Genomic DNA, 11,078 nt, shown 5'->3' with positions numbered 1-11,078 from the left:
ATCGAAACTCTATCTACTTTGCAGGAATAAAATATTAGTTATTAATTTTTTTCGCCTTCTTAGTATTAACAGAAATGTGGTTCTTCTCATGACGGATTACAGAATTTGTCATTGATAATTTAAAAAAAATGAATACTTTGTATTAGAAAAATATTTTAGTAAAATGTTAAGATAATTTAAATATATAAAATTGAGACAGCAAAAAAAAAAAATTGGGTTCTGAGAGGAATTTGGAGAGAATTGATAATATGAAAGAGAGTTGAGATTGAATTGGAAAAAAAATGAAATGGGAGGGTTTATAGGATATTTCTTTTACCGTTGGGGGGAGGGAACGGCTAATTAAATAGCCGTTGAAAGTAGGTGACTGTTGGAGGAAAAGAGCTTCCAGCTAAAAGCACTGTTCTGCATATTACCTGAAAAAGATTACAACTGAAAGTGTTTTTTCAAAAATTGACCAATTCCCATCATTTTTCATTCAATCGGCCTAATCTTGTAAATATTTATCGGTAAATTAGACTATAAAAGCATACACGTTAATAAAATAATTTTTTAAAGCCTAAAAAAAGACCCGTACAAGAAAATTATCTTAATTTAGATTGTTGCAATTAATGAATAAATCTAATTCAAATTACAATATCCCAAATCTCTAATTATCCATCCTACCATATATATAACCATGTTTAGGCTTAGCAAAAAAAAAAAAAACCATGTTTAGGTAATATAATTACTAGGGTTTATTATTTCTAGTGAAAACAATTTCCTTTAATAATATAAACACACCACAAATCTAAACCATTGTTGTAAATCATATTATATATATAACAGAAGCATCCTGAGTTATAGATTAATTATAAATTAAAATATTTATTCTTTGAATTTCAAAATATTTATTTAAAATTAAATTTATTCTCATTAATGATTTGTTATTACATTAATTATAAATTTCAAAATTATTAAATATTTTTAAAAAATTCTGTTTATTACTTTATGTTGAGTTGTAATTTATACTACTAACACAATTTATAACTAAACCAATTAATTAGTATAATAGTAAAAGTGAATATATTTACTGCTTATAATTTCAACAATTTATTTTATATTAAAACTTATTTGCCATGTACTTTTGTCTTTGAAAACAGTAGAATTTTTATTTTTAAAATAAATTAATATCATATACAACAATAACACATTAAATAAAATATATTTGCTTTTAAATGTCAATATAAAAGGAAATTAATAAAATTACAACAGTTAAGAAATAATTTATATCTAATAAATTAGTATTCAAAATCCATTTTATGCATGTATGAATGCCTATAAATAGTATCCTTGAAGAGATGATGAAACACGACAACAAAATTATAAATCAAATCAATTGTCGGTTTAGGGTTTTTAACCTTATTGCTCTATTTTAAAAATTCCTTTTTTAATTTATATATTTTAAAATTTATTTTACAAAATTTATTATAACTTTATTTATTCTCTAATTTTTACAATAAATTATGGAAGAGAATTATCTACTAGAATGAATTTGATAAGAGAATGATCAAATAACAGGATAAAGCTAAAATATACATAACACTATAGAATGAGCAGCTTAAAATTAATGAAAAATATTGAAGAGCTTGAAACGAACTAAAACATGAAGAAGATTTATTAGCAAGATTTCATTAATTCAACCAATTGATGAGTTATACAATATACAATATTTTATATAGTATCAAGCTATATTATTTTATATTATTTGTGAAAATATACAAATTTTAAAAAATAAAAATAAAAATAAAAATATTATAATTAATAATTCACATGAACATTAAATTGGTTAAATTTTTTTAATAATCTCATAATACATTTTGATCATATCATTATTTTTATATAATATTTAGAATTACCCATAGTCCCTTCTTAACTTATAAATAAGAGGATAATGAGTTTTAACAGATTCGAACCTACGTCCTTCTGCATTAATAACAATACCCATATAAATTGAACAAAAATTCAATCTGCTTGATTAAATTTTTTAATTCACATAAATATATACTTTTAATTCCGGTATAACAACATCATTCTACAATATCCCTCACCTTTGAAAATGAACACCTTTAACAATAATTATTTTTGTTCTAAATATTTAAATTTTATACGACAAGGTGAAGGGGGTTACAAGCTTTTATCCCCAGGCAGTTAGAACTTAGATTTAGAATAATTAATAATCACATCAAAAATTAAAATATTAAGACAAAAGTAGTTAGAAACAGTTACAGAAAGAACAAATAAAAGGTAGTTACACTAAGATCCACTGTTTAGGACCACTTCATAGGTTGAATAAGATACATGGAAACATGCTCTAACAAAACTCCTTTTTTTTTCTGTATATTTTTTCAATTTAATTTCTATATATTCTTTTATTTTCATGTAAATTTTATTGTTTATGTTCAAATTTCGTTCAGATTCATAGTTGTTTTTTTCAACAATATTGTCTCTAAGGCACACTCACATCACATACGCAAAACATCTAAAGAGAATTGTCCAAATAAAAATTTATCATTTGCTACTCAAAGTTTCGAACCAAGATAGATAAATTCTATGAGTGAACAATCTTTAACCTATAAACCAAGCTCTATTGAAGAGTTACGAAGAATCAAAAACTAATAAAAATGTAAAATAATTATTTTGATATTTCATAAAGGTCGGACTACAATAAAGAGAAAAAAGATTCTATTTAAAGAACATGAGAGAGGATAATTACCATAACAAATTGTACAAATAGTTCATTTGTTATAACCACCTGACTAACGTGTCATGCAAATCTTGATGATAAAATCCAACTCATTTAATAGTCTGGCCAGTATGAACATTCATTTTGATTAATATGGTCAATCATGAGAGTTCTAATACATACGATTTTAGATTAAAATAGATATAAACAAAGTTCACATATGATGGACTAAAACTCAGAATCAATTTAAAAGATCACTCATACATGAGTTTTTGTTTACCGACAACGAAATTTGAACATTACAATTTTGTCCAAAAATTCATTAACTTTAAATTTAATTATTCCACATGCTTTAAAATTAATTTATATTTAAATTTAATTATAAAATTTTCATTACTACACGTGCGTAATATTCATGAAAAAGAAATTTCGAGTGATTCAGATCCCTAAATTAATACTATTTTAGATGATTGGCGTTGGATTATTTGTATGAGTTGTATAAATTAAAGCTTCATTTTCAAGCCTCTTCTTCGTCAACAACATGATGAATCCACCTCTTATTAAATTTATCTTTTAATTTGTAACCATAATTAGTTTGTCTTTTTTTAATTCTTCAATTCATGCATTTGGCTTGCAAAAACATTAAAAAAAAAACAAATAAACGAATAAAATATGAAAATAGAAACATCCCTGCTGAGTTTATTTCAGAAAAACTTTTATTTCTTAACAAAATACCTTACAAAAATAGATTAGAGAAAATTAATCAAAATCTCAATAAATCATAATAAATAGTAAACTAAACAAATAATTTATAAATATTACTAAGAAAATACCTTTAAAATAAATTATTTGAATGCTGTCTTGAAAACCCTAAAACAAAAATCTCTTCCTTAATCCCCTTTATTTCTTAAAAAAACTAACAAACAAAACCCTCTTTTTTTCTTTTTTTATTTTACCACCCAAAACCCTAACAACATTTCATTTCCTATTATTATTATTTTTTTTGGTGAATTACAGTAATAAGGCAAAGGTCGAACAACAAACGTGACTAGCGCGACTTGAACATAGGCCACACCTAAGGCGATGAACACCTTTGACCATCAAGCCATCACATGGAGTTCATTATTTCTTTTTCAAACAGTGGTTTTTTTTCCTTCTGCTTTCCCTTCTCTTTCTACTCTCATCTCTTTTTCTTTCTTTTTACCTTCCTTCTTCTCTTCTCTATTCTACTTTCTTTTCTTTCTTTTTTTTTTTCACTCAATTTTTTCTCTTCTTCCCGACAGGGGACCATGGTTATAAGGTCCCCCAACACATTTTTTTTTTAGATATGTTAAGTTCCATGTCCCCCAACCCTCAAATTTCTGTTATATATGTTAAGTTCTATTTCCCCTTTTTTGAGATGTTGCTAGCCATGGCAGTGTGACAGTGGTGCCGCCTATCAAATAGGCTTTACCATTCTGACCCTTTTTGTATATCTATCAGAATTTTGACCTACAACCCTTATACTAAACCTATATTTTTAAATAAAATCAATATAATATTTTTTTTACAATGAATGTTGTTTGTGTCAGAACTGTAGAGGTGATGCCGCCTCTGCACCACCCTCCACCACCCCAACAATATCATTTTTGTAATTAATCCAGCTGATATTCCATTTTCGAAATTTTTAATTTTTTTATATTATATATGTGAAAAGGCCTTGGAAACCCAGAGCTTTTACTTGATCCAGGATGTGTGATGTATACACCATTCTGAGGTGACTGTTTATTTAAAAGTGTTTGGTAAAACTTAGTTAATAGTTGAAAGTTAATATGTGTAAAATAACAAATAAAAGTGGGTCAGATTTTATTGTCAAGTATTTTTTTGTTTATAATATTTTAGTCTTTATTGGATGAAATTATTGAAATAAAACACTATTTCAGGGACAAAAAAAGTCGAATTACAAGTACAAAAAAAGATTGAATTATAAGTTGAAAAATTCAACTTACAAAGAGAAAAAAGAACAACATGAACTAAAGAATTTGACTTACAGGGAGGGAAAAAAACGAACTACTGAGACAAAAAAAAAATTAGAATTATAGGGACCGAAATTTCAAATTATAGGGAAAAAAGAAAAAATAGATGAAAAAAAACGACTAACAAGGAGGAAAAAATCAATTTACAGGGGCAAAAAAAATTGACAAATAAAGGTTAAAAAGTGTACAATAATTAAAAAGCATAGAAAGAACTAACCTTAATGGATGAAATCATCTTGCAAATGAATCTCCATAGTTGATTTTTGTAGATTCACGGTGGAGTTTTTTTTTTTTTGAGATTTACTTTGGACTTGGGGGTGAAAGTGAAAATGGAAGAATGGAGGCTACTGATATCTTTGCACCCCTATCAGACTTGAGAACATATAACAAAAAGAATAATTTTTTAACAAGCATAGTCAGATATGTCATTCCATATATCTCATTTCTAATCAGCTCTGAAAAAAGTTGTTTATCCTTACATTTTCTGTTTAGAGGTTTGACTACTCATTTATGGCCAAATCAACTAAAAAGGTTTAAAACGCTGGTTACCAAACACCTCATAGTGTAAGCAAAATAAACACAAGTTATTTAAGAGGGATGTAAACAGTATTAAATCTCAAATTTTGGTTAATTGCAAACAAGTACAGTTGTTTCTTTTCTCAAATTCAAAAAAAAAAAAACCCTTTTGTTAATGCAAATCTAAGATCTGTTTAAAGTAATAATTAAAAAGATAAGAGGTTAACAAAAATTGCATAATTAAAATAATAAAAAAGATTACTAATAAAGAAGTTCTGCATACACGTATCTTTCAAGAGCTGAGCTATAAATATGAAATCAAATGCTTCAACTATTATCGTCTGCCTTATCTAATCTTTCTTTGTCTTTTAAAAGTTCTGTTCCAATAGGTATAGAAACCAATAAAATTTGAGAATTTTTCGGCTTTTGTCATCGAAACAAGAATAAAAGGGAAACTTTTCCCTTATTTTTTCTCGTTTTCTCGGACTTCACTTTGTTTTTCTTCTTCAGTTGGCGTGAAATTTGGGTTTGTTAAAAGAAAAGAAACTTGTTTTGGTAGGTTTTGCGTAACTGGTTTTTGGATTTAACTTGAAGAATTAAACGTTGAATGGTCGTAGCGTTTTCCAAAAAGAAAAAACAAAACCATTTCCTTATTTTTTTTTATTATCAAAACTAGAGAAAGCTTCAATATTCAACAAAAAATTTTCCAACTACCAACAAAGACTAGGTTGAATCCAGATTTGTATTTATTTCAATTTTTTTTTAATTTAGTTTTCTTTCTCTCCATTTTCTGTTTCCTTAAATTTAGCTTATTCAAGCATTTTTTTTCATTTATTTAACGAAATCGCGATAATCTCTCTCTTCCTCTATCCCCCATTGTTCTTTTCTTTTGTCTTCTTCAACTTGCCTTCTGTTTTCCCTTGTTTTTTTGAGTTAGAGAGAAACCCCTTAATCTCTCTCTCTCCGAAATCATGATTTTCGACTCTGGGTCAACGCAATCGAACCTCGATTGTTTCCTCCATTGCACCACGCCTACTATCAAATCTCATTTCCTCTGCAAGGTCTGCAAATCCCCCTCTCTTTGTTTCTCTCTGTTTCGGTTCCATTTTTTAATGTTTTTTCAAAATGTTCTTGCAGAGCGAGATTAGGAACCTTAATCGTTTATGGCACCCTTGGGAAAGAGAAAAAGTTGAATATTTCACGTTGGGTGATCTTTGGAATTGTTACGACGAGTGGAGTGCGTACGGTGCCGGGGTTCCCGTCGGTTTGAACAGCAACGAAACCTTGGTTCAATACTATGTCCCTTACCTCTCTGCAATCCAAATATTCACCAGCAGTAGGTAATAGAAATTGTTGTTTAATTGAAAAACTCATTAGTTTCTGGAAGGCACATTCGGTAACATTTTTTGGGGGGCTTTAAAACAGAGAAGAAACGGAATCAGGCGATGGCGAGAGGGATTCTATTAGTGATTCTTATAGTGATGAAAGCGAGTTATGGAGATGGGACGGTTGTTCATCGGAGGAAGGTGGCTCCGATCAAGACAGCCTTTGGCATGTCAATAATAGATTGGGTTACCTTTATTTTCAATATTTCGAAAGAACTACACCTTATGGAAGGGTTCCACTCATGGATAAGGTATCATTCATGAACTATAGTAAGTGACCTATTGATTTTAGGTTTTAGGCTACAATTTATAGCTTCATGTCCCTTTGCAGATTAATGGATTATCAAGAAGATACCCTGGTTTGATCTCATTGAGGAGTGTAGATCTTTCTCCAGCTAGTTGGATGGCGGTTGCCTGGTAGGTGACATCTGTTCACAGCATTAGAAAAAGATAATACCTTCGTGTTTATGATTATTCGAATAAGAATTACTATTTGATGTGAATAATTACAGGTACCCAATTTATCATATTCCAATGGGAAGGACCATAAAAGACTTGTCTACATGCTTCCTTACTTACCACACTTTATCATCTTCTTTCCAAGGTGATGCCTTCAGCTTTTGTTTAAATTTAGAACTTTTTTTCCCTTTTCTTTTTGCTGATGTTTATCGTGTATCTGTAGATATGAATCCTGAAGATAACATTGAAAATCCTAAAAAGAAACGAAACGAAGGGGACGATATATCACTTTTGCCATTTGGTTTAGCCACTTACAAGATGCAAGGCGACGTGTGGGTGTCAGGCAGTTGCGGCCAAGACCTAGAGCGACTAATGTCGCTTTTGAGTGTGGCTGATTCATGGCTCAAGCAACTTAGGGTCGAACACCATGACTTCAATTATTTCACCGGAATTCGACGTGGCTAAAACATAAATTTACTTTACAAGTAAATTTTCTTCGTGAAACCAATCCCATGGATTAAAGTGACTGATCACTAATTACCAAAAAAAAAAATACAAAAACAAAAAAAAGAGAGAAAAAACCAAAAAAAAAAAAGAGAGAGAAACCTAAGTACGGTTTTATTCTGGTTTTGTGCTTTGTGAAGTAATAGGGGGACCTTTAAACCTCATGAGCATTTGTGGTTGGCACTTAATATCGAGAACCCTTTTCGAAATGGTCCAACCTGAGGCCAACCATTACAAGATTACAGCAAGTGGAGCTGTTTTTAAGCCTGTTTTCGGGCTTATTGTTGTAAACAAATGGGTTAGTGAGGCTCTTTGGGAACCTGTTTTTGGATTCTTTTTCACCATTATAGAGCCAATGAGAGATTTGGAAAAAATTGATGATAGCCTCCACAGTTTGACAATATTTTCTTTATCCCTATAGCAAAAATACTCAATCACTCATTTCTTAATCTTGATTTCATACTCTTTGGAGTCCTTTGTGTGATGCTAACATATGCATATGCAGTGACCAACTTATATCACAATCATGGGTGATTATATTATATTTTTAAGTTAAATTTAAATTAGGTTACAATTTTTAGATTACTTGACTTTGATAGGGTTAAACTATAATATATTGCAAACAAATTGTCTCGTATATGAATCCAAGTTATTAATCATGAAGTAAGTTCTTTTATTTATGTTTTCTTTGTCCACAAGACTTAAACTTGAGATCTTATTTAAGGAATATCAAATTCTTTACTGTTCAATCCAACATGTATTGATGTCTCGAGTTTTTCTTTAACACCTAGATATCGACTTGATTAATTAGAGTAATTGATCAACTTTATATTCAAATCGTCTCATCCAATTTTGCTTAGTTTTCAAAGTCGAATAGAACCGGTTGGTTGAACCGTAAATCGGTTCGAAATAAGGGGTTGGACCGATTGAAATGAGTTAAAAACTTGTAAAGTCGGTGGTTGAACAAGTTTTCATTATTTGTTAATATTTTTTTTTATTTTTTTGACTTTTTAAATAATTTATTCAATTAAACTAGGCAAACTGGATAGACAGAAAACTAGTGGTTTAATCTATTTGACCACTTATTTAATTATGAAAACCTCACTATTTTAAGCATGTTTTTATTAGTCAGTATTTTTTAGATTCCAATTTGCTTTTTACATGTCTATCAATAATATTGGAGTCAATTCGCAAATCAATGATGCTACGTTTAGTACATAAGTCAGTAATAAACTAACTTAATTGGTAATATTTAGTCACTTTCATGATTTACTTTAAACAAAAAGAAAAAAAATAATTACAAAAAGTTTTGTTCATATTTCTAATTTCAAATTTAAAAATATAAATTTTTTTTCATTTATGGGGATTATATTACTAAAGTTTTAAATGAATATGCAATTTAGGTATATAGGTGATTGAGAGAGAATTAATTGGAAAGAAATTGGGACGACAAGACGAGGGTTTAGCAGTTGATATGTTGAATATGGGATTGACTATAGCGTTTTCTAGCATTAAAGCTAGCGATAAAGTGCTGTAAATAGCCATATCTCCTCTGACTTTGACAATGAAAATGTATCTTCTTTACTTGTTTCTAATAACTTCGTTCCACCGACATGTTTAGAATAGTTTGTGCACCTATTCCAAATTATTGTCATAATATAAGTTGTAAAGTGGTCATTGTACTGTTCCCCTGATCAAAAGAGATTCAATCTCGATGCAGCTACAGATGCCGAGCAGCCCTTGGATAGCTAGATATCTCCCTCTTCTTCTTCTTCTTCACCATCATCTTTACCGTCATTCACTTGCCCTCATCATTATTTGACATTTCTCATCAACTCAAGCATATAGGAAACGTTTGGCAACAAAACTCAGACATCCCTATAGTTAGTATTCCTAGCTGAATTACTAAATAAATAACAAAACTACAGTGCATGTCACATACATTAACACGAAATTCCAATAAACTTTTAGAGTTACTTTCGGTTAATGAGTGCAATCAATAAATTTTCCACTTGGGAACATAAAAAATGGGAAGCCCCACGATTCCACATTTTTATCAGGATGCATAACATAAGATCGAGCGTTTTTTTTTTTTGTTTTGTTTTTCTAAATGCAACCACTAACCAAGTGTTATAAATTACTAGGAGTTGGGAGAGTGGCAACATCACATGGGGGGCAATTGGTCCCTTTAAGTCAATGTGAGCGTGGGTTGATATGGGTTGTTTGCCACTTGGATTTTTGGTTAGCAGTCATCAACTTCGGCAGCCACTCCCACGGCTCAGTTGCCTAACAGCTGTTGTATTTTGGGACTTATATTTTTCCTTTTGGCGAGTGCCTCAATTATCTAACTTTACACGCTTATTTGTGTGGTTTTAGATTTAAAAAGAAATGAAAGACAATGCATATTAGAAGGAAACGCCAAGTGTTTTGCATGTATTGGACAAACAATTCACTCATGCACTTATAAGGTAAATATTTAACAACTCTACAAATATGAGAAAGATGATTACGAATTTCTAAAAATTAATATTTATAAATTATAAAATAAATATGAAATTTGATTAAGTTTTAGTTTAATTGACATCTATATTTCAGAAGACGTGAGTTTGAGAGCTCAATTGGATTGGAAAGAGATTATAAATAGTTTAAAACATATATAATAAAAATTTATAATAAAATTAATGTTAAAAAAATTATATCCCCAACCAACCCCCAGACTGAATTTAAGAAATTGCTAGAGGAGAGAAAAGAAAATGAGAGCCATTAATTGGTATCACTAGAGATATGAAGTTGGACCTACATTATTAGACTTGCAAAATTGAATTTTAATATTCAAAGTTTCTCAATCTTAAAATATATTATTATTTTATTTTGATATATTATATAGTTTATATCATATAAAATTTAAATACATAATACTATATTTTAATATTAAAATATATTAATTTTATGTTTAAAAGTTTAATAAAATAATCTTTAAAAAATTAATAAATAAAATAATAAAATTTCTAAATATTAAATAAAATTAACATATTTTTAAAATTTAAAAATAGAGATTGGTCGAAATATATTTGAATTAATCCTTTATTAATATGAGTGTACTTGAAAAAATTTTAAGATTCATATTTTAGGCCAAACATGTTTTGAACGGTTATATATGGTTTTGAGTAAAGCTTAATTCGGTTGGCATCGAAATTATTGTCAATACAGAAAAACATGAGTTTGAAAGCGTTGAGACGTGTTTTTCTTCCTGTTTAAGGGTTCTTCAATTTTTATAAACAAATCAAAACTGCACAGGGATATACTATAAAGATTTAAAGACTTAATGGTAAGTTTAGTGTTTAGTATTTTTTTTTTTACTTTGGCCTTAATTTTTTTTTCTTTTATTGCTTTGGTCTACAATTTTTAAATTTTAGTTAAATTATTTTATTTTGGATGGAAAAATTGATCGAACCATTAACAGTACTAACTTGCTAG

At 28.9% G+C, this 11,078-nt stretch overlaps 1 protein-coding gene across 1 annotated transcript; it reads left to right on the top strand.

Moving 5' to 3' along the window:
• Window positions 1-5,594: 5,594 nt before the first annotated feature.
• LOC108459688 (uncharacterized) lies at window positions 5,595-8,050 on the top strand. The gene is made up of 6 exons (XM_017759089.2): window positions 5,595-6,314; window positions 6,391-6,593; window positions 6,679-6,889; window positions 6,970-7,055; window positions 7,151-7,242; window positions 7,321-8,050. Exons 1-6 carry the CDS (start codon window positions 6,225-6,227, stop codon window positions 7,560-7,562), a joined length of 924 nt encoding a protein of 307 aa, XP_017614578.1. The 5' UTR covers window positions 5,595-6,224; the 3' UTR covers window positions 7,563-8,050.
• The last annotated feature ends 3,028 nt before the right edge of the window (window positions 8,051-11,078 follow it).

This window comes from Gossypium arboreum, chromosome 4 (genome assembly GCF_025698485.1).
Source record: "Gossypium arboreum isolate Shixiya-1 chromosome 4, ASM2569848v2, whole genome shotgun sequence".
Lineage (NCBI taxonomy): Eukaryota > Viridiplantae > Streptophyta > Magnoliopsida > Malvales > Malvaceae > Gossypium > Gossypium arboreum.
This window is presented reverse-complemented; position numbering and strand designations above follow the sequence as displayed.

Excerpts from the sequence above, each read along its gene's own strand:
- LOC108459688 (XM_017759089.2), top strand. The coding sequence starts at position 6,225 with ATGATTTTCGACTCTGGGTCAACGCAATCGAACCTCGATTGTTTCCTC. Across the intron at positions 6,594-6,678 it reads CAAATATTCACCAGCAGTAG|AGAAGAAACGGAATCAGGCG; the intron begins GTAATAGAAATT and ends GCTTTAAAACAG. Across the intron at positions 6,890-6,969 it reads GGGTTCCACTCATGGATAAG|ATTAATGGATTATCAAGAAG; the intron begins GTATCATTCATG and ends GTCCCTTTGCAG.